The 23,962-nt window shown below is 39.0% G+C and overlaps 1 protein-coding gene across 1 annotated transcript in view; it reads left to right on the top strand.

The window, feature by feature from the left end:
* ZNF407 (zinc finger protein 407) overlaps positions 1–23,962 on the top strand; it is a 443,038-nt gene that overhangs the window by 19,214 nt on the left and 399,862 nt on the right. Inside the window, exons 2-3 of the mRNA XM_028102875.2 lie at positions 7,119–11,864; positions 17,147–17,261. Coding sequence (XP_027958676.1) covers positions 7,178–11,864; positions 17,147–17,261 — 4,802 coding nt within the window. The 5' untranslated portion in view covers positions 7,119–7,177. The remainder of the gene's footprint in view (positions 1–7,118; positions 11,865–17,146; positions 17,262–23,962) is intronic.

Genomic DNA, 23,962 nt, shown 5'->3' with positions numbered 1-23,962 from the left:
TGGACAACGAAGATGTGGGTTTTACTGGACTGAAGTGTTCATGCACTGGTTGAATGGTGCATAAACCACAACTACGTACACATCTATCCCTAGTGGTCAAGTTGTCTCTGATGTTATCTAGTGAATGGTTTTTAGGGTGTTAAATTATACTCTGTTGTCATGGAAGAGTTCATTCAACTTATAAGCATTTTCAGAGAAAAGTGATTTTTTTTCTTTGTAGGATCAGACATTAATATTTTATGGTCTCTGTTACAAATTGCCACTCCGTATATGGAAGTCTATAGTTAGAAGTGGCAGATGGAAGAAATCTGAGTAGTCCACTGGTTTCCACGTACCCCTGACTCACTGCCCTGTCACTTCTGCAGCTCGTAACAGGCTTGTCGGAAGTCTTACGTCTTACCCGGTCCTTCTGGGAGGAGAGAATCCTTACTGCCAGATCCTAATGACGTCTGGAGTTCATTCTTTTTTGAACTCCCCAAAGGGAAGGGACAAAAGACCATTGGGAGTTTTTATACATGCATGTGTGTGTGTGTGCACCTGCTGTCCTGCACGTGTGTCCCCTGCTGTGATCTTACTGTTGACTTGGTGCCAACACAGGCTAACTTCACACTGCTTGCACCGCCAGCTGGGGTGAGGGCAGGAGGGGTGAGGGGTGAGATGCCGTGGCGGGGAGGCAGGGAGAGGTGGTTTCTAGTGTGGGGGCTTTGTCACACCAGCAAGAGAGTGTGTGTGTGAGCATGTAAGGGAGAAAGTGAGCATGCGTGAGCCAGGGCTCAAGCTCCCTGCACATGTACACGTCAGAAAGGAGAAAAGGGACGAAGAGAGAAATGAAGATGAGATTGGAACGAGTGAAAAGTACAAGCGAAGGGAGGGATTTCATGCGTGCTGCCCAGAGTAAAGATAGCACGTGGAATGGGTGAGTAGTTCCCGAAGTTCTTTCTTTAAAAGGCTGAAAGAAACTTCCTGTGAGCACTGGCCACCAGGTGTCATCAGAAGGCTGCTATTGATTTGTTTGATTTTGTTCTTAAAAAGTATATGAGTGTCTAAAAAAAAAAAACATATGAATGTTTTGATTTCTCTCTTGCAGCTTTTTAAAGAATTTTAAACCATAGCAGACACTATTTCTGTTAGAGCAGGAACTTTCTTTCATGACAGATTCTTGGTGAGTTAATAATCTATAGGTGAAATTGAAGATGATAAAATTACATGCAGCTTACTTGTTTCTTTGTCTTTTTAACTCAAGGAGCAACTGGCTGGGAATTTGGATGAGTACCTACTATAAATGGAATTGCATATTTGAGAATCTTTGTGGCACAGTGAGGATGTGTTGAATGGTAATGGATGGATTCGTATAGGAAACATACGCTTTAGGAAGATTGGTTTAATAATATATCCCATTACTTTAGTGTAGACACCTCCTAGGTCTTCTGAATCTTGAAACCTTAATCTGGGAGGATATCGGAGACTCATTCTCTTTCTCCACTGGTACCAGTACTTTGAGAAGAAACGGAGATTATGACTGACTTACTCTAACGGTTGGCAGCAAGTCCCCTACCTGTTCATTTGCTTTGTTTCTGAGAAAATTTAAGGTGCTTTCTATAAATATTTGTTGAGTGAATGAATGAAATTTGCCTCCAGAAAAATGTGCACTGAAACTGTCCCAGCTGGGTGAGTTTTGGATTCTCCCCCATCTCCACTGGCAGTTTGGTGCTTGTTCTAATAATCTTTCTGTGGCAGACTCTTCTGTTTAATTTATATTAGCATAAATATTCTCATTTCTGTTTAATCTCCTCTAGATCACTTTAAGATATTTATTAAATCATCTTACACTCCTGCTTACCGACATCATTCTAGTTCTGGGCCTTGTAACGTAAACTATTGGAAGGCATTCTTTCTGTAATTTCTGTACCTGTGATATGCTGTGCATACTGAAAAATTAGTCATCCTAAAGTAGTGCTGTGTTTTGGTGACTCCTCATTGGCATTACTGAATAGATTCCAACTTTCAGTTCAGAGCCTTGTGTGATGTCTTGGTTGATCCTCCGCTTTGTTCTCAGTCGCTCTGGGGTAGAAAGCCAGCGCCGTAGCTCTTCAGACTGTGGATGACAGTCTTGCGTGCTTGCATTGCAGGTGTTGTGTGGCCTTGCCTAATCCCTTTCTTCTACCTGACTTATTTCACTGTTCCTACCTGCTCTGTCAAAAAAATAAAAAAGCAGTTTCAGTTTCCCCATGTTTGGCTCAGATGATATTTCTGCTCTTTGGGCCAAATACTCTGCTTGGAAGTATGAGTCCTTGCTCATTTACATAGCCGTAGATCTTAGTTCCTGTCCCACACGTTCACACGTGGCCTCGTGTTAGAATTCCTCTGCGTGTTTGTCACATGGCTCCTAATAGAGCAAGAGCCTGGTGAGGGCAAGGAACGCGTTGGTGGTAGCACTATAGTTACCTCCATGCGGTAGGCCCTCGGTATATATTTGTTGAATGTTCAGTGTTCTTTCTAGATAAAATGAGATGTTGAGTTATTTCATTATTTTAAAAAATCAGTTGGGAAATAAGTGTAGAAATATTTTCTCCTTTTTTAAAATTTTTGGAGGCATTATATAGAAGATAATAAAGGGTTTCATTATTTTGTGTGTGCATATTAATGCAGTTGTCCCTCTTTTGTCTGTAAAAATGTAGTAGTATGTTCCATCATGAGAACATTCACTCTGCATAAGTGTATGTGTGTGCGTCCTCCCTAAGTTAGTGTTTGTCTGTACATATACTTCGGAAGAGCAATCTCCTGCTGGTGTCCACAGTGAAGGTAGTGTGGTAGTGTGTCATAGGAGTGCTGGAAGGGGAAGACACGGTTGGACTCCTCATTGAAAGGAAGAGAATTCACACCATTTTAGGAAAAACATTAAAAATGTTAAACATAAGTTATGTTATGGACATTTTCAAACATGTACATATACAGATATATACAAAAGTTGGTAGGATAATATCCTGAATTTCCATGTAACTGTCCTTCAGCGTTAATCATTATCAGCACATAGCCTTCACTATGCCCCTCTGCTGGGCTGTTCTGAAGTGTTATCTTGGGCATGTTTCATTTTACCTATAAATACTTGGGCAAGAGACATTTCTTATACCACTGTGAGGTATTTGTTTATTTTAGTACCTTATATGTGCTTGGAATTGTTCTAGGCTCTTCGGATGTAAGGGTGGATAAAATAAACCATGCTCTTACTTTCTAGGATGGGGAGACAGAATAAACCAGACATACAGATAACCAGAACAGGAAAAAAACCGGATTTTATCAAAATTTCAAACTCTTGCTTATCAAGAGACATTAATAAAATGGAGAAAATATTTGTGAAACCTCTGACAAGTGATTTATATTCAGAACACATAAGCAGCTCCTCCGGCTCAATAATAAAATAGACAACCTGTGTAAGAAGTGGGCAAAAGGCTAGCAAACATTTCATAAAGCACATAACAAACTATTCGGCACCATCAATAGTCATCAGGGAAGTGCAGATTAGAGCCGTACACACCTACTGGAATGACTTAAATTGAAAAGACTGACAGCATCAAATATTTGTGAGAATGTGTGGATCAGTCAAAATTTGACGTTGCTGGTAGCTATGTAAGAAAATCAAGCAGACAGTTTGTCACAAGATTAGCATACACATCTGTCCCTGTAGTCCAGCCTTACTACCCTGAGGTATTTACACAAAAGGAATGCACATATATGTTCATAAAAAGAGTTGTTTGAGAATATTCATAGCGGCTTTATCATAATAGCCAAAGAAGGGGAAACAGCTCAGGTGTCCATCCATGGAATTGTGGTGTACCCGTACAACAGAACTCTGCTCTCACTGAAGTGGGACGTGTGCACTGTTAATACATGCAACAGAAACACCGCATTGAGCAAAAGAGGGCAGACCCTTCTTCCCTGCAAGCGGCCTATTGTCTGATTCCATTTATATGAACTTCTGGGACAGGCGAGACTAATTCATTGCAGAAGAAGACTGGGCAGTGGTTGCCTCAGGGAGGGGGAGTTACCTGGGAGTGAGTGAGAGGGGTAGGAGACAATTTCTGGGGAAAATGGAGGGGAGTCATCTCTATCTTGATAGGGCACCCATGAGGGACTCCCTGTAGGTCTCCGGGCTTCTCCTCTCTCTGACTCTGCCCTACAGATTCTAGCTGCCCCTCAGCTCCACTGGGAGACCCCTGGGCTCTGTCTGGGATCCCGTTGCTGTGCTGTGGCCTGGGTCATTTCTCCAGGCTGTAAGCTGGGACTCCTCTTGTTTGCATCTCATCTCTGATCACTGTCCTTTAGTTTCTGATGTCGAGTGTTATGCTCTTGTTTCATAGATTTTGTCTGTTTTTTTCTTTTTTAGTTGTTTCATGCATGAGAGTAAATCCAGTCCCTGTGACTCTTCTTCAAGTAGATGTTCTGGACTGGGCACTATTTCTTTTAAAAAAAATTGTCCTACCCTTTATAATGTAAGGCAGAGGTTTTATGTTGTTCTTTGCTGTAATTCCAGTATCTACAACCAAGAGTACTTGGCATATAGTAGGTACTCGGTGATGTTTTTGGAACAGATGGATGCTGCATCCCCCCCCCCCCCCGTTTACTCTTTAATTACAAATGTTGAGTAGCAGAACCAGTGCTTTATTTAAAGGAGCATTTTCTAAAGGGTGTTAGAACTGGTCTTTTGATTCTTTATAAATAATGAGTTCTGTAATGAAATTGGTTTTGGAAATGCTTGTGTGCTGAGACATCCTATGGTAAAGAAACTTCGGTTCAAACCAGAGTTTCCTAAACTTATTTGACCAGGCGTTTGTTTTTCCTGCCCAAACATCTGTTAACCTCTTACTTAATTTATGTTTTCTGGATCACATCCTGAGAAATGGTAAACATCTTATAAGTGTAATGAAACTATGTACATTTATCTTTTTCACTCTTTTACAAGAATGGTACAGTCTGTTCTTGTAACACAGTAACAAATACAAGATGTTTTTGTGTTGTAGGTTATATTCGACAATTTATATGTTTTTAAGCAGCTTTATTGAGATACTCACATACCACACACGTTATCCATTTGAACTACAATTTAATGGATTTAAGTATATTCACGGACATGTGCAACCATCACCACAGTAAATTTTAGAACATGTTCATCACCTCAGAAAGAAACCCTGTGTTCTTTAGCTTTCACCCCTGACTTGCTCCCCTCCCCCAGCCCTGAGGGACCACTGGCTGACTTTATATAGCTATAGATGCTCCTGTTCTGGACGTTTCCTGTGAAAGCAATCCTATGCTATGTGGTCTGTAGTAACTGGCTTCTTTCACTTAGCATTTCCAAGGTTCACGCATACTGTGGCATATGGCAGTACCATTCCTTTATGCGGCCGAATATTCCATCATGTGGATATGGATGTACCTCATTTTGTTTTTCCATTAATCTGTTGATAAACCTTTGGGTTGTTTCCACCCCCTGGCTATTATGACTAGTACTGCTGTAAACATTTGTATACAAGTGTTCCCAAGGACAAATGTTTTCACTTCTCTTGGGCGTATACCTGGGAGTGGGATTGACGGGCTGTATGGTAGCTCCATGCTTAGTCGTTGGAGGAACTGCCACTCTTCCAAAGTGCCGTCACTGTTCTACATCCCCACTAGCTTTTGTGTGGTTGTTCTCATGTCTCTACATCCTCAACAACACTCGTTACTGTCTGATGTTTTGATTCTAGCCGTCCTAATGAGTATGAAATGGTATTGCGTTATGGTTTTGATTTGCATTTCTCTAATGACTACTGATAGAGTATGTTTTCATGTGCTTTTTGGCTGTTTATGTATCTTCTTTGGAGAAGTACATAGTGAGCCCCTTTTGCTCATTTAGAAATTGGTTCATCTTTTTATCATTGAGTTGCCAGAGTTCTCAATATGTTCTAGATTAAGTCCTGTGTCAGGTATATGATTTACAAAAAGTTTTCCCCACGTTGTGGGTTGTTTTTTTACTTTGTCATTTGAAATTTTTAATTTTGATAAAGCCCAGTTTATCCATTTTTTCTTTTGTTGCTCATGCTTTTGGTATCACATAAATATATTTTATTCCCCACTGTTAGCAGAGTCAGAACAATAGCCTTTATTGGGTTTGTCGTTGTTATGAAAAAAGTAGTTAAAATAGTTAAAAATAGTTATCATTAGCTTTGAGGCCATAATTGGTGGTTTTTTATTAACATCAAATCCAATGGCATTTGGCTAAAAATTCCAATCCTGGTGTAATGTAAATGGAAAAATGGTATGTTTTAATTGAATTAAATAGCATAATGAAAAATAAAATCAATATTATTGATTTTAAAGCATTTTATTCAGTGAAATTCTTTTCTCCTCCCCAAATTTGCTTCATTAATCCTGCTCTCCTGCTGAGGTTTCTGATTGTCATTAACCTTCAGATGGTACAGAATGGCTGTTAGACGAGGAAACCGGTGATTGACAGTGGGAATAGGAGGGGCTTTTCTTTGGCAGGAGAGTTTGAGCGGGAGTAGTGATATGCGATGACAATGTGCATGTTGTTAATTAGGGTATATTTAGAAAAATCATGGTAAGGCTCGTTGCTGCAGGGGAAAGGATGAAGCAGTTGTCTTTAAGTTTCACACTGGGGTTTGGGCTTCGGTTGGGAGACTACAGAGGGGAAGGCCCGACTTCCTGGCTTGCATCACAGCAGTTTTGTTTGGGATCTGTTTCACAGACGGGGGTTTCACTGAAATGAAATTTGAGAAGACGGCTTCTCTATTTAAAAAAAAAAATAGTAAGCTGAAATGTACTAGTAAAGAGAATTGACTCATGGGAGTTTTTTTGCAAGCTGGTTGGGAGCACTTCTTCCATCAGAGATGCTGTAGTGTTGCTTCCTGAGTCAGCAGCTTGATGATACTGTTCCCCAGATCTGACTTCGTCCTTTTCATAAGGACTTCACACGTGCCATTGAGTGCATCTCAATATGAAGGAAATCTTGAGGCTATGAAATTTTTTTCATTCAGTGTGTCACTTTATGTTGACTTTGGACAAAATATGTGTGTGTGTTCTCTACGTTCAGAGCTTTAACAACGTGTTTATTTTCTGCACAGGTTATGAGTGCCAAGTGAGCTGCCCTGACGCAAGAAACAGCAGCAGCACATTATTCATAATGGATACTGAGAAGAAGCCAGAGAATGATGAGGATGAAAACAGAAACAAAGAAGCAAAAGACTCTAGAAATTCTTCAACTAATGATGTAGATTGTGGGCCCGTATTTGATGTGATAGCAAATTCCTCAGAGAACTGCACCAGCAAAAGAGGTTTTTCAGAATCCTCACACTTTGGCAGTGTCACTGTGGTGGAAGACGGAAACAAACATGCTTCCAAACGAATGAAATTATCAGCCGAGGCAGAGCACCTAAAGTCTGAAGAGCAGGGCGTTCCCGGGCTAGAAACTTCTGAGAGCATAGTCCCAGAAGTGCATATCCCGTTAGGTGAGACGGTGAAGGAGACCCTCCTGAGGGAATGCCCGGATGGAGGCACTTGTCTTCCCACTACTTTCTCCCCTCCTTGCAACTTTAGCACTGTTGATGCTGTTTCTCTGAAAACAGACCCTGAGAAAAAGTCTGCTCAGGAAGTGGTTTCCCTTGATCCGGAAAGAGAATCTCCTTCCCCCATGAAAGAGATCAGTGTTAGTTGTACCATTGGAAATGTAGATACGGTTCTCAAGTGCAACGTCTGTGGTCATTTGTTTTCTTCTTGCGCGGAGCTGGAGAAGCATGCTGAGTGCCACACGCAGCCGTCTAGGGAACACGCGTGCTGCCACTGCGGCCACACCGCAGAGAATGGTGCAGCGTTACATGTGCATGTCAGACAGACACATGGGCCACAGCAGGTCTTTTCTTGTGATCTCTGTGGCTTTCAGTGTGTGGAAGAAAACCTGTTGAATGCACATTATCTTGGCAAAACACACCTCCGGCGTCAGAATCTTGCTGCTCGTGGAGGATTTGTACAGATCTTAACAAAACAGCCCTTTCCGAAGAAACCATGTACCATGGGAACAAAAAATGTTCGCGGAAAACCGAGAGCTTCTAAACCAATAGCAAAGACTAGTGATTCAAAAGGATTACGAAATGTTGGAAGCAAATTTAAAGATTTCCGAGGAAGCGTTTCTAAGCAGGGTGGAAGTGGCTGTGAGCTTCTTGTTGAAATGATGCCGTCTAGGAATACTTCATCAGAAAAAGTAGAGATTGTTGAAGAAAACGTAACTTCCCTTGGTATAGCTCGAAATCCTGAAAACCAGAGTAAAAGTAAAACGTTAGGAGCATTGGTAAGCTCCGAGGGTCTCTTTGATAAATTAGAATCTACCAAAAATACCCTGCAAGCAGCACACAGTGTCAGTGCAAGCTCGAGACCAAGAACCGAGCGAAACATCCTCACGCTGGGCAGTAGCTTCCGACGGCGAACTGGCACATTTTCTTTAAAAGGCCAGGCCAAGAAAAGGTTTAATCTTTCAGGAATTAGTAAAAGAGGAGCTAATGATACCCAGAGGATGTATATGAAACACTTTAGAACCCAGGTGAAGACAAGTGAGGCAGAATCTGTAGCCAATCACATAGAAACGAGTGGCGGTGTCCGCAGTCTGTGTGTGACTTCCTCAGAAACCCTGGGCCTGACGCAGGACAAAAGAAGCTGCCATGTTGCGTGCTCCTTTCGCTCTGGGACAGTGAGGCCAGCTACTGATCATCAGATGTGTGCTTGTACAGACTGTGGTCACATAGCAACAAATAGGACAGACGTGGAGAGCCATGGGGAGAGGGGCCCCACTGGAGAGGTGAAGCTTTGCTGTCAGGTGTGTGGCTTTTCCGTCTTGTCGAGGGGGGACTTGGACAAGCATTTGCACGACCACCAGCATCTGCACACTGCCACTGGCCTCAGCTGTCAGTGCTGTTCATTTATTTCTGAGAATGAACTAAATCTTAGAGACCACATGAAAGAAAAGCACAATATGGGTTTTCTTTGCACTCCTTGCAATCTGTTCTTGTCTGAGAAAGACATGGAAGAACACACAACAACTGAGAAGCATATTCGTTTATTGGTTCAACCAAAGACTTCCCAATCATTTAACAGTGATTTGGCTTTACAAACTTTACCCTTAAGTACTTTAGAATCAGAAAATATAAAAGATCCTGTGAGTGAGTCAGGTAAAGCAGCTCAGGAAGAACCTGCTAAGTCCAGGGTAAGCCATGGACATGAAGTGAGGCATTCAAGTAAGCCTCAGTTTCAGTGTAAGAAGTGTTTTTATAAAACGCGGTCTTCCACTGTTCTCACAAGACACATCAAGCTCCGGCATGGCCAGGACTATCACTTTCTTTGTAAAGCGTGTAATCTTTACTCGCTGAGCAAGGAAGGAATGGAGAAGCACATTAAGAGAAGCAAGCATCTTGAAAATGCCAAGAAAAACAACATTGGCTTAAGTTTTGAAGAATGTATTGAAAGGGTGTGTATAGGTGCAAATGACAAAAAAGAAGAGTTTCACATTTCTGGAAACGGAAGGATCGAAGGCCATGTAGAAGGGGTGCAGTTGCAGGAGCATTCCTATCTTGAAAAGAGCCTACTGACTAGCAAGGAAGCGCCACAGTCTGGTGCTACCACCAAAGAGGTTGAAGGAGCTTTGACCGCTACTCCAAAGAGAGGGAGACCCAAAGGTAACATCTCGCGGACATGCTCTCACTGTGGTCTCTTGGCCTCTAGTATTACCAACCTGACCGTTCACATTCGACGGAAACACAGTCACCAGTACAGTTATTTATGCAAAGTGTGTAAGTATTACACCGTAACCAAGGGAGATATGGAGCGTCACTGTGCCACCAAGAAACATAAAGGACGTGTAGAAGTAGAAGCAAATGGCAAGCAGAGTTCAGATATCATTGTTGGCCCCGAAGGGGGCAACCTTGAAGCCTGTAGAAAGACTGCCATTTCAGCAGGTTCAGATGAACATGCTAACAGGTCAGCGGAATCAGATATCTCCACTGCAGAAAAGCCAGTGGCAGAGCATGGAAATCCAACTGAAGCTGAATTTGAAAATGTATTTCATTCTACAGATGGGGAAGTCAACAGTCAGCTTACTGATAAAAAGGAACAAATGTCTCTAGAACCAGAGGACCCTCTCCAGCAGGTGGACACATGCTCTCAGAGAGATGTTACGGGTATGAGTGATAACAAGTGTGTACACTGTGAGTTTAATGCTCACTCTTCTGCTTCTCTAGAACTGCACATAAAACGGAAACATACAAAAGAATTTGCTTTTTATTGCATGGCCTGCGATTACTATGCTGTGACTCGTCGAGAGATGACTAGGCATGCAGCCACAGAAAAACACAAGTTGAAAAGGCAGTCTTACCTGACCTCTTCTGACGTAGAAGCAAGTTCTGCAGACGTGTCCAAAAATATCATTATCCCCGAAGAGCAGCACCAACCCAATTCTGGAGAATATCAAATAATATCAGACCAGCCATCTGAAGAAATTCTGAAATCTAAAAGTACTAATGATTGTTGTGTTTTGGATGAAGGTACTACTCTAGATGTGTCTAAGGTCCTCCGTGCTCCCACCTCTGTAGAGATTGAGACTGAAGAAGAATCTAATCTCAGTGAAGATCATTCCTTTTGTGAAACTTTCCAACAGCCCCTGGCCAAGGATAAAGCTCTGAAACCCGAGGAGATGGTGTCCCTTAATATTTCCTCTAATTGTGGCTCCCCAGGCAGATTTCAGAATTCAGGAAGCTCAGCTTTGGATTATGAGGCAGTGGAGAGAGCCCATAGCACATTGAATGACCGTGGCGATGCGAGCATGCTCAGTGAGAGTGATGTTGGCCAGGCAGGGGAGAATGCACATAAAGCCCATAGCAAACATGGGTGTCCTGGAGGTCTCAGGGGAGGGCATCTGGCTGACGGCACTGTCCCTGATGTGATGACAAGGACAAGGCAGGAGCTAAGCCTGGAGAGCGGTGGTCAGAATGAAATTGGGAGTGTGCAGAGTTCAGAGGATTTGAAAGATATCCAAGAAGACCCTGTTCTGGAGAACAAGGAAATTCTGATGAATTCCCAACATGAAACGAAAATTATTTTGGAAGAGGATGGTCCAGCTTCTGATAGCACAATTGAAAGTAATGATGTTTATGAGACTATAATCAGTATTGATGACAAAGGACAGGCCATGTACAGTTTTGGCCGGTTTGATTCTTCCATAATAAGGATAAAGAACCCTGAAGATGGAGATTTGTTAGACCCATCCGAAGAGGGTCTGGTAACAACAGGCGTAAGGATTAATGAGTTGCCCTTAAAAGACTGTGCTCAAGGTGTGAAAAAGAAGAAATCTGAAGGTAGTTCCTTCGGTGAATCCACACGAATTCGTTGCGATGATTGTGGCTTCTTAGCAGATGGTTTGAGTGGACTGAATGTTCACATAGCCATGAAACATCCTACAAAAGAGAAACACTTTCATTGTTTACTGTGTGGAAAATCATTCTACACAGAGAGCAACCTCCATCAGCATTTGGCCAGTGCTGGCCATATGAGAAATGAACAGGCCAGTGTAGAGGAGCTTCCGGAGGGAGGGGCCACCTTTAAATGTGTCAAATGTACGGAGCCCTTTGATTCAGAACAGAATTTATTTCTACATATTAAAGGGCAGCATGAAGAACTGCTCCGGGAGGTGAACAAGTACATAGTGGAAGACACTGAGCAAATCAACCGCGAGAGAGAAGAAAATCAGGGAAATGTTTGCAAGTATTGCGGGAAGATGTGTCGAAGTAGCAATTCGATGGCATTTCTAGCCCATATTCGCACTCATACAGGTATGTACCTTTCCACAAACCTGTGTTGACGTATAAAGTGCAAACGGAGGATAAAATTGGGATGTTTGTTCCCATCCAGATTTGGAGTCCGTGCTGCATTTGGTTGTTGGCCTTCCCCCTGGCTCACGTGACCCTGCTGGGTGGCACTCCGGACATCTGCCATAAGTCAGTGTGGACATTTAACATTTCCAAAGTTAATTAAGCCTTAGTGATTCCAAGGCAGGTTATTTGACAAATTTCTTTTCATTTTATCAAAAAGCCTTGCCCCCCTGTTGCCTTTGTTAGAGTCCTATCTCTTAACAGCTTTCCAGTTGCTTCTGAGTCCTAATTGTTTGGTTTTCCAAGGTAGCTATTAAGGGGCATGGTGGGTTTCAGAGGACATATTAAATGGCTTTTGAGGAATGAAATTATAAAAATTTTCTTAGAATTTTAGGGATTTAAAATTATTCATTGCCAGATGGTTTATATTGAAAAGTGTAACTCCCAGGCAACAAGATTCTACTTTCAAGGATCAAAATTAGTGAACACTATTCAAAGTTAGTATGTCCTGGGGATTTGATTTTCATGAAGGCAGCACCTGATTTAGTTTCTGTGCTCTGTCAAATGTAGTGTTCCATTTTAATGTTTAATTTGGGGGTGGAAATTTTTTTTAAACTTTTTTTTTGTGGAAAATGCATAAGCCACTGTTCTAAATTTATGTAAAAATTCACTGCACTGTTTCTATAAACCTGCCATACATTCTTTATTTTAAATAGACAGCTTTTCTAAATCATTGTGCTCTGCTTAGACAAGTTCTGTCTCCATGGTTGAATTTATGAGTGGATTTGAATAATAAATTCACATTTCAATGAACATATTTTCATTAAAACTGTAAGGTTTATTTTACTGTACTTTTAAATAATGGCTTATTATTAAAGCTATACTTTAAATTCATGCAGTTTTTGAAACTTAGTGCATGGTTACAAGGAGGAAGACAAAAGAGTATGAAATATTACTAGTTTAGGGAGATTAAAGATAGATAAAAGTTTTTCATTGAAGAAAGTAAGAGGGCAACCTGCATAAGATTAATCTAGGTAAATACAAACATTGTACTGTTGGTCCCAACTCTTCATGCAGTGACGCTCTTGTTGGGGAATAAATCCAAATACTGCTTTCTTGGCATTATTTATACCTCTGTCAGCACTGTGTTTGCTCACTTTATGGAGTGATCTGGCTTTTAGAAATCAGGCTTGTTCACATGTGTAAAAGGTATGTACTTTTTTAATATGCCCTCTAAAGGCAGATAAAAACTGAATAAAACTAAGAGGAAGATGCTAATGGACCTCTTTTTAGAATTCTTTATGCAACTGTCTGGTCAAGACATGTTGCTTATAATTGATGTGTCCATTACTTGAATTCTCTTGTAATTATAGTCAATAAGTCTTGTAAATGTGTTAAAGCTCACTAAAAGCATACAAATTCAAGAACAGAGTAAGGCTAATAATTTAAAATAATCAATGTAGGCATTTCAGCACTTAATTTCCCTTGTGTGTTGATAGCTGATCATTCTTAATCCATTAAGATTTATTTAGTCGTTTACAATGCAAAATAGGTTTGCACTGGTCACTTGTGCCATTTGAAAACGTCCACTAGGTTAAGTGCAGAATGTAGTCCATTAGTCTTCCTTGACTATATGTATTAATTGCATTTAAAATCAAGTTAATGTGGATGTGAAAGTGAGGTAACTATCAATATGTGACAAAGTAACCCTACTTATATACGTTACATCATTGATTGTAACATTTAGTAAAAGTTAGCATACTTTTTAACATCTTCTGTTGGGCTTATCAGCAAGTACATTTTTTATTGTGTTCCAAAGCACCACAAAGAGCCCCGCTCCTCCAGACACAATACCAGTCTGCCATTTCAGTTTTCAAGCCACATTTTGGGGGATGTTGTCTCCCAGTTTTGATCCAGGGTTGGTTCCCCCCCCCCCCCTTGGGGCATCTTAAAATCAATCGCTTTTCTGATACTTTGCTTATGCCCGTGAAGTAGTAATGCAGAGACTGTTATTAATGGTTAACTGGAAAAGGACTTACTCTTCCAATCCCTGTTTTCATATTTTGTGATTTACTGTATATTTTATGTCACCTTTTCTTCCCATCCTTAGCACGATAAAAGTGGTACTCTAAGAAATAAATGAGTTTTGGTTGTCAAGAATTGTAGGAAAAAAGCACCGCAGAGTTTTCCTGTGCCTTGGCTTGTGTGAAGTCATTAGCATGAGCAGAGAGGGCAGTGTTGCCTCTCCCCTTACATCAGGGGTGCAGAGACAGCTGTTCATTTTCTCTCCTGCACTATTCTGTAGGCTAGAGCTTTCCTTTCCTAAGACATGGCTAGCGGATGTCATTAGACTAGAAGACTGTCAGAAGCCCTTCATTGGATGCTTTGAGCGCGTGGGGTCACTTGTGCTGTTTGGAAATGTTCACAAGCAGGGAGATAGGGAGTTGTGTGACTTCACTGAAAAAGTCTCACGTGAGGGCTGGTAGTGTTTAACTTAATATGTATCTGAGAGTTTAGAAGCTGAATCCGCTTAAGAAGAGATGGTGAGGAGAGTTGGTCTGTTGATTCCAAGCCTGGGAAGGGCCTGGGCTCCGCTCTGTTCACTCTTCATCCCCGCGCCCCACACAGAGTTGGCTCAAGGTGTTACTTAGTGAACGAATGAGTGAAGGACAGAGTGAAGTGTTCAGCGGTTAGGAGGGTTGTAGCCTTGAGGCTGTTGTGGAGAAGCATTAGGTGATGGGTTCTATACATTCTTTAAGACCTCATTTTTTTTAATGTTCACCTCATATCCATGTATGCATAGCAATTAGCCATGAATGATGGTGAGGAATGGCTGTTGTAGGTCTGACTGAAGACTTAGTTTTAAAAATCTTTGGAATTCTTTTGGTAAAATTGTAAGGTGCTGGAAAGCCTAGAGAGTGTTTTTTGTTTTTTCCCTTTTAAAAAACCCCAGAGGCCAGATTAAAAGAAGAAAACCTACTGTGGATAATGCTGTACGCGGGAATGGGACTATTTAAAATAATATTGACAGTTTATAATAATCACATTACACTTGCAAGAAAGATAAATTTAGAAATGCGTGGCTTTACAAATTTTGCCTTATAAACAGTATGCCTGGATTCATTTTGGGATGTGCCTAGCAAGCTTAAACTGGAAACATTACTAGAAAAAAGAGGACCTTTTTTTTCCTTATGCAGGAAAGTATTATCTCCACTTCCTGGAATTTTTATGGCACAGAAAGGAGATGTTAACACAGTCTGTTCTGAATATATGATGTGAAAAATAGTCAGGACCTCCGTGATTTCTGCGCGAAAGCAGTCAACAGAATTACTCATTTATGTGTTGTCAACACACTAGCAGACTAGCAGTGAGGAACTAGAACTTTCCACTGAGGAACCACGTCGAGTAATGTGAAAGGTCTGCACCTGTGCTCACACACGAGGGACTCCGCTCAGTGGCAGTGCAGGGGGACCATGACAAAAACCTACATCCACAGGAGATTTGAGATGCTTTCACCAAACCTGTAATGCAAATGTTGACGACTTTATTTTCTTTGGAGTCCTGATGTTATTGTTAATTAATAATTTCCTAATTGCCTTATTACCTTTAATGCATTTCAGTTTAAAGTGCAGGTAAATTGGTTCTCTCACTCTTTTGTTTTCTATGTCCTTTTATAGAATTCTGTGTCGAGATGAAGTGTTTCCAGGTAGTAATAGGCTTAGTTTTATCAGAATCATTTAAATAAACTGTAGTTTCTAATGTGATTGATAGAATGTGATTGCTGTAAGCTGCAGTCTCAACCTGCTTTTGACATTTAAACATATAAAGCTGACTAGATATAACCATTCAGGTGCTAAATATATTTTACATCTACTTCTAACAGTAGAAATGGAAGTATTAAGAGATCTGGCTTCATTGTCATTGAACTGTGAAATATTCAACCTTGTCTGCCCGTGCTTAGTACTGTTGACTTTTTTATTTCTGTTAGAAGATTAAAATTAAATGCTTCACTTTTTTTGTCAGCTTTTGGGAATTAAATTGAAATTTAAGACTCTAAAATTTTTTACTGAGTGCTTCAATTTCAACAAAGTATTCTTGGAGGATTATTTTTTTCAAGGGCACTGCACAAAGGTTCATTGATCAAATATGATTTATTGCAATTTTTTTATTTGAGCTCTTTTTTGTATATTTATTGAAGTTCACATATATCATATTCTGTCTAACTATATTAGAAGGGGTATTTCACCAAATAGGTACTAAACATGATACGAAAGATCTGGAAACATATTGTACTGATTTTAGACTGTGATTTTTATGATTTTGATCTATTTATTTGAGGATTTAGTGGTTAGAAAATTGAAAAATGGTATATACATGTTGCACTTAAAGGAGTGTTGCTCTCATTAATGTGGGTACTGATTATCTGCTAGTAACTATGTTCCAGTTACAGTCTATCTATTCCTGACACTAGGTTTGTCGATGCTGAAATTATTTTGTCTTCTCATATTTGAGTATAGGTTAATCTTTGTGAAATTTAAAAAAAAATTGTACTGTGCTTTTTATGTTGAAATATTTGTTCTTGAAATCAATAAATAAAATGTCAGTACTGCTGGTTTGCAGAATCATCACAGATTTTTGGCTATAAAATGATCATAAAAGCAAATAACTTATCCATTGTATATTCTTACATTGTGTGCTACTAAAATAGTAATGTAGTGAATCATTTGGGATAAATGTCAGAAAAAAAATCTGAAATGCCTTTCTTAATGTGAGTAAATTCAAAGCTGCAGAAATATGAGGAAGGGAGGTGGCCACTGAGAAATTTATTTGATGATAAATATACTTTATAAAATATCGGCTACTCTGTATGCATTTGTTTTTATAATGCTCCATTTTACATGTTGAATGACTTTAAAAGATATTTTTGCAAATTGTTAGAAAAATATTTAAAATTATTTAGTTCATCTTACCTACTTAGCACTGCTCAGCTGTATCACTTTTGACTTTAAATCTTAGAAATGTTATTGAAAGTTAGGAACACTCACTGAAACATTAAAGTCTTCTTTGGTGGAATAATTATGGAATGCAGGTCTATTCAAGTTAGAAAGGAATGCAGGTATTACATTTTGGGGCCAGAAATTTCTAAACAGATGAAAAGTATGGTTTAAGATCTAGGCCTCTTTTTAAACTATCAGTAATGTATTATTCAAATTCAAATCATATTTTATGTTAAATTTACTTAGGATCAAAACCATTCAAGTGCAAGATATGCCATTTTGCAACAGCTCAGCTTGGCGATGCCAGAAACCATGTCAAAAGGCACCTTGGGATGAGGGAATACAAGTGTCACGTCTGTGGGTGAGTAAATTGAAACCATCTCTACCGTGGTGAACCAGGAAGCATGTGCACGATAGCCATTGTTTCAGAATTCAAAACTGATATGAGTAAGAGTGGCTAAAATTATGCATGCGTATCCTCCTTTCCATTGTTATGGTAAATTCCTTAAATACAGTTATGACATTCTTCTCCCACTTCTAATCCTCTACTGAAGATGAGCAATTTTATGGGCTACAAGGTCAATTTGAACCTGTAATCTGTAAATTGACTAAATTATAGGATGTTCATTCACATTGCCAGAGAGAACTGTAAATTCCATTTAAAGACATTAAAAAAATACATAATACAGCTTTAGGAGTATATAAGTGTGGTTTTTTTTTTTCTTTTGCTATACTGCTTTAATTTTAATCATATTAATGGCTCTTTGGATAGACTGGACATACTCCATAAGGAGAAAGGCAGAAAAAGATTTAATTTCAGATGGCTGGTTACTGATTGTTACAGAGATGAAGCTTAAATAAACAGTGTATAATGTATGTTTTTGTGTAACTTTATTTCAAAACTTGCTGTTTTCCATTTTTAGTTAACGGCTCTTCCTCGAAAGAACCATTCACGGTGTTAAACTGTCACTCAGATGTGTTGTATTTAATAGGAAGCACTGAGATGCCTTAATGCACAACTAATTAATTTAGCAGAAATGTTTAAAAGGTTTTAAAATGCCATGACATCTATGGTATATCACAGGACATTCAAAGCTGGATTTTAATACCCTACCTCTGATTAAAAACATATTTTAATGCTATTGATCTAGAGAAATTAGCGAGTACGTGCATCATATGAAAACACTTTCTGTGAAACCTGAGAAACCTGCAGTTCTTATGGCTGATTCCCTAAGTACTGCAGGTTCATTCAATTATGCAATGTGCACACGTTATGGTAGGTTTCCTTTTTTAGGGGAAGATTCTTCTGGTTGGCACTACCAAGTAAAATATCTTTTAAGTCAAAAACAGCTTCTGTCTTTTGTTGGACAGTACATTTCATTCCAGGATGCCGTTGCATTTTTTGACCCTTAAGACAGTTTTACAAATAACTTTGCAAGCAGTTTTATTAACCATGGTCTGTGATTTATTCATTGGCAGAATTGATGGTTCAGTGACTTGCAGCTAAAGTAAATGAAGATGAACCTTTGCCCTAAAGCCCCCTGAAGATCAGTGGGAGAATGAGTTTTGTTGCTACTGATTTTAGCTGCGAGGGTCGAGTGCCAAATGGTTCATTTTAATTGCTCTAGGTCTTGGAATTTTAAAAGATACCTCATTTATTGTTTTTTACCATATGAGTTATAGGAAAGAGGAATGGCCTGACTCCAGTGGACATTTGCTGTTAGGGGGCAATCAGCAGTTTCTTCCTCATTCCTGCAAAATAATTAAGCAGCTTTTGCATGCTCTATTATTAGAAATCTAATTCCATCCATCCATTTTTTTTTTTTAAATTAGGGTTACTAAGTCTGGGAAAAGAGAAGAAACTTTATCAGAGAACAGTTTCTGGCATAGGTGGTGTCAAAAACAATACGTGATCGATTGGCTTTGATTGTCCAATTTAAATAGTGTACACTTGGCTTAGCTCACTGCTTACCGCACACCACTGAAGTGTTACACCAGTGGTTTACATATTTGATTCCCAAGATAGAGAATTATAAATACAGAGAGATATATTGAGTTTCATACTGCTGTCCTAGAGGTCTGCGTGTGTGTGTGTGTAAGAGAGCAATCTAGATTTCAAAATTGTATCTTTTAGCATTATGGTAGTCATTGAATTTTACTTGACTTTGAAATAATAGTTCTTTTAATTTTTTTAAGTGGAATTTGATTTAAAAGTGATATAACGATAATTTGCATAGGGTAGATATTTTCACAGTGAAGCTAAAAGTTCTGAAGAATTGCAGTAAATCGAAGGCCTTTTGGTCTCTGTAGTTGAAACAGAACAGTAATGAGTTGGAACCCTTTAATGGTAAAGAAAAAATATCACAGGGCATCTGTATTTCGTGTGTTTTGAAGGGATAGGGCAATATGTAGGTTAAAAGCTAAAGTGAGAAACATAGAGGAAAGCAAGAATTGGCTGTCAGGTTAGTGGCGGTAGAGAGCATTGGTACATTAACATTGGTGACAATGTCAATTCATTATCATTGATGGCTAAATAATCCTAGAAATGCTCAGTGGACCTATTAGTTCCTGAGCATAAGCAGCTCATGCTGCGTTTCTTCATTAGCTTTCATTGCTATAAATTTTACCTTTTAAAAAAATCATGCTTTAAAAGGTGACGTGATCTTTCAGGAACATTAACTCTATAATTTTGTCACAAACAGAAGGTCCTGCACTGTGTTTTTCTTTCCGCGGTAGTCAGTACCTTCATCTCTGCCCCTTAGGATTTTATGAATAACCTTTTCATTACTTGAGTTGTAAGAGATAAACTATTCTTCAAAGAGTTCTGATTGAGTAATGTATAGAAATAATGGAGCAGGCACATTTTAAAAATGAAATTAATGCTCACACTGTTATATTATTTTGTCTTAGTAACCTCTTGCTTTTCTTGAAATAAACCTCATTTTATAGTGAAATTGATGAAAATGACAGTATGTTTTGTTGAATCGAGCTCAATATTCATGGTTTAGATGACTTGTAATTGACTTGTTTTTCCTATTTTTTTTATATACGAAGGATGTAGATGCTCATCAACTATGTATCTTGAATACTTTTACTGAGGCTTAGTTTGACTTGCGCATTAGCTACTCCCTGAACAAAGACTACCTTTTAAACTTTTACTTCAGTTGTTTGGATCCACACTGATTTTCTTTTATCTTAAAAAGAGCTTAAAGATTCATTTTCTCCACTTCATTGGCAAATCCTAGCTACAGTATATCATGGATTTAAGTTAGTTTGTAAAGCATCTGAATGTGTTAGACGTCTAATTCCTGTCGGGTAGCTAGGGTTCAGAATTCAGGATTTCACTTGTGTTTACCCATGCTTTATGTGCTCATGTTGCCGTAAAAATTTCAGAAATGTGTTGCTTTGCAATTCCTGTTTTAAGAGCCTGTTATTGATAACTTCATTTAAAAAGCCTTTGATTTTACTTTCACTTTTAGGAGGAGCAGTTTTTGAAGAGTACAGTTTCCTAAATGTGACCTCAGGAGGAATCTTATACAGTATAGGTGTATTTACAGTGAGCACTTAATGGGCAGTTCATATGAACACGTGCTGTGGGTCCGACATGGGGTGAGTGGGGTGAGGATAAGAATAATAGAAAGCATCTCGATACAGAAGTTAATAATTTTGTTGGGAACATATGATTAGAAATAGGTTAAACACACATTTTTACTAAATCAGTGCTCTCTACCTTTGACTACTAAAAAAATAACTTGAAATCTCAGTGGCTTACAGACACCATGTTTTGTTAGATCTATTTAAATTTAACTCTCTGTCTCTGTATATACATACACATAATAGTAAATGTAAGACTGTCAATAATAAATAGTATTGATGCAGTGCTGTGCCTTGGTGTACACCTTAATTAACGTTCACTTTGTTGTTGATCTCCTGTTTATTATCCCCATTGTACAGATGGTAAACTTGAGATTAAAAGTGTTTTTAGTGATGGACTCAAATTTGCACTAGTAATGGTAGACCACTGTTTTCCTTCCTTTTAACTGTCCTTTTTTTTTTTTTTTTAATTTGTCTGCTTTTTGCAATATCTGTTATTTTGGTTACTGACTTTAATTTGTATTTATTTTTTTCTCTCTAGGTTGTTTTCATCAGAATGTAATAACTTTAACATACCTCCTTCCAGCCCCTAGCGACTTCTGTTTTCTGCTTTTAAAAACTTGCTTGCATGGTATTTTCCTTTAACATTGTGGTATTCAGTTTGTTTTTGTATCTCTTTCTCTGTTTCACTTTTCTCATAGTAGAACATTGTTTTAAATGATTTTGTTACTCTTCTCCATTGTTCTTTATGTGTTGATAATTTATTGCACTTGGCTGATTACAAACTGAACATGGTATAATAGAATTAGGTGCCTAGACAGATGAAGATACTGTCTTTTCATTAGGACAAGAGGGGTAAAAATTGATGAGTTTAGGTTACTGTTTTTGTTTTTTCATGGCCACTTACTTAAAAAAATAAAAAAAGAGAGAGTTAGTAGCCAACTAGTAAGTGGCCTGTGATCTATATAAACCTCAGAGGTGCTAGCTGAGTGCTGCATACCACTCTTCACAGAGGTGCCAGGACGCCTGGTCTGGGGATTGGGTTATTTTTCCGATTGACTTCCCCTGTGTCTCGTCTTGAATCTTGTGTGTAGAGTTCAGCAGTTGAGTAGAACTTACCTAATCGGGAGAGAATAAGGGCATTTTCTCAGTCTGTCACCTCCAGGTTCATGGAAAGATTCTAGACATTTTCTATTGTGTATTAATGTGCTTATGAGCTGTTTATTCTTATTTGGTTTAAGAAACCTTAAATAGAAAGTTACTAATGCAGTGAAACTCTGTGTGTGTGTGTGTGTGTGTGTGTGTGTGTGGCATTACCTAGTTTTTGTGCATTAGAAGGGATCTCTATGTAGATGATTATAATGTCACTTTCTGACCTTTGCAGCTTGAATAATTGTAAATCATTGCTTCATAATGTGTCAGAGAATGTCTGTACTAGGCAATTAAATGGCAGAATATAATAGACCAAATTATTGCCTGTCATGTTTTCAACAACACAGTTAGTATTTGAGTTACACTTAATCATTACGTGCATTAGCAACTTCATTGGAATCCAGCTTCAGGCTGAGCATGAAATACATTACATTATTTAAACCTCTAATGGTACAAGTCATTTATTTGTGTTGAAGTGTACAACATGCAGAGTTTCATAAAGCAAGGAACACTTGAGAGCTTAATTTATCCAAATCAAAGTCTAAATGCAGATAAACACAAGTGGCAAAAATTAGTAATTTTTATAGGCTGGAAATATTTAAAAATACATGGTTGTGGGTAATTGTAGGCAGCAGGAATAAATTAAAATCACTATTTTTAGTCTGTTCTGAGAGCTAAAGCTGTGTATACCTAAATCATTAAAAGCACCCTGGAATTGCATTTTTAGCTGAACAATTAATTACACCCATCATATCTACAGATGTGTCCAAATAAAATAAGCATTTGGTTCGGGCTGGTTGTTTGGGCTAAAGAGATATAGATAGAAAAAGTTTGTTTTATGTTGTGACATGAATTATGCTTGTAACAATGTAAAATGCAGCATCTCTCAGTTTTGTAAAAAATTTAAATTAACATTCATATACTCATTATAAAGGGTACATTACATGCTTTATCTATATAATGTTTTAAAGCTTTCTGTTTAATGATATATTTTTGCCTTTAGTTTGAAATTTAGAAATGCCATGTAGTGATTACTGTCTCTCTTCTGTCAGTGAGGAATACAAAATTAACATTGTTAGTTTATCCCTCTGGTGCTCAAGTCCTTGAAATACCATTTAGTGAATGAACATTGTTTTATTTTATTTTTTAAAAATATTTTATTTATTTATTTGAGAGAGAGAATGAGATAGAGCATGAGGGGGGGAGGATGAGAGGGAGAAGCCGACCCCCCACTCAGCAGGGAGCCCGATGCGGGACTCGATCCTGGGACTCCAGGAGCATGACCTGAGCCGAAGGCAGTTGCTTAACCAACTGAGCCACCCAGGCGCCCTGAACATTGTTTTATATATTTCATATACAGATCACTTTGTAATCTGAACATCTAAAAGATATCTTAGTTATAATATTAAAGTAAAAAGCACTCTTTCTCAGATATGATTCTGAGGTATTTTATAATGAACTCTTGTAAATCCAGGAGAGACTTGAGGTGGAGAGACTGAAGGAGGCTGTGTCTCATGGTAGGGGACTTTGCCACCACCACACCCTATTCTCAGATTTGTAGTGGTGTTTTCTTGAATTTTTGTCATGGAAGAGTGAGGCATAGGTTTATTTCAAGGCAGTATGTATGATCAACCTGTAACGAAATAGAGCACATTGTCATGTCTTGGTGTTGTAGTTGAAAACATTGGCCTCTCTAAGATCTTTTCCAGTGAAAAATTTATATCTCAGTGACTTAAGTCATTTTTGCTTTATTTTTATTTTAAAATGGTTTTGTGGTGATTTTAAAATCCACTTGTGGAATCTTAGGATTCTTTAGCTCTCCTGATCCATACAGTAGAATACAGGGAGGGCTGGGGGAGCGTCTTCTGGGTTTCCTTTGCCTGTCCTATGATGTGTGTGTGTGTGTGTGTGTGTGTGTGTGTGTGTGTGTGTGTGTGTGTGTTGGGGTGGGTGTTAACTTGTTTTCTCCTTCCCTCTCTCTGCTCCTGTGTTTCTGAAAGTCCTTTACTTTCTGGAGGGTTTTGATCTTTGATTTGTCTAAGACTGAGTATAGGAGGTGTTGGAAATGTAAATAGGAGGGAAGCATAGCCACTGATTCAGGGACTCACTTGTTTCCTGTTGGGCACATTCTTGAGAGTTTCCTCTCTGTGCAGACCCAGTGACCAGCCAGTGCAGGGGCCTTGCAGTCATGTGCTCCAAGGAGGAGGGACAGACGGGAAGAGGGACACACTGTAGGAGTAAGAGCAAGGACAGTGGTCCACGGGGAGTGCTTGGGAGTAGCAGGAAAGGCTCCCCTTGAGAGGTTATGCTTGAGTT

This window comes from Eumetopias jubatus, unplaced genomic scaffold (genome assembly GCF_037043125.1).
Source record: "Eumetopias jubatus isolate StellerSeaLion01/CBP00866 unplaced genomic scaffold, mEumJub1_p1.0 scaffold_16, whole genome shotgun sequence".
NCBI lineage: Eukaryota > Metazoa > Chordata > Mammalia > Carnivora > Otariidae > Eumetopias > Eumetopias jubatus.
This window is presented reverse-complemented; position numbering and strand designations above follow the sequence as displayed.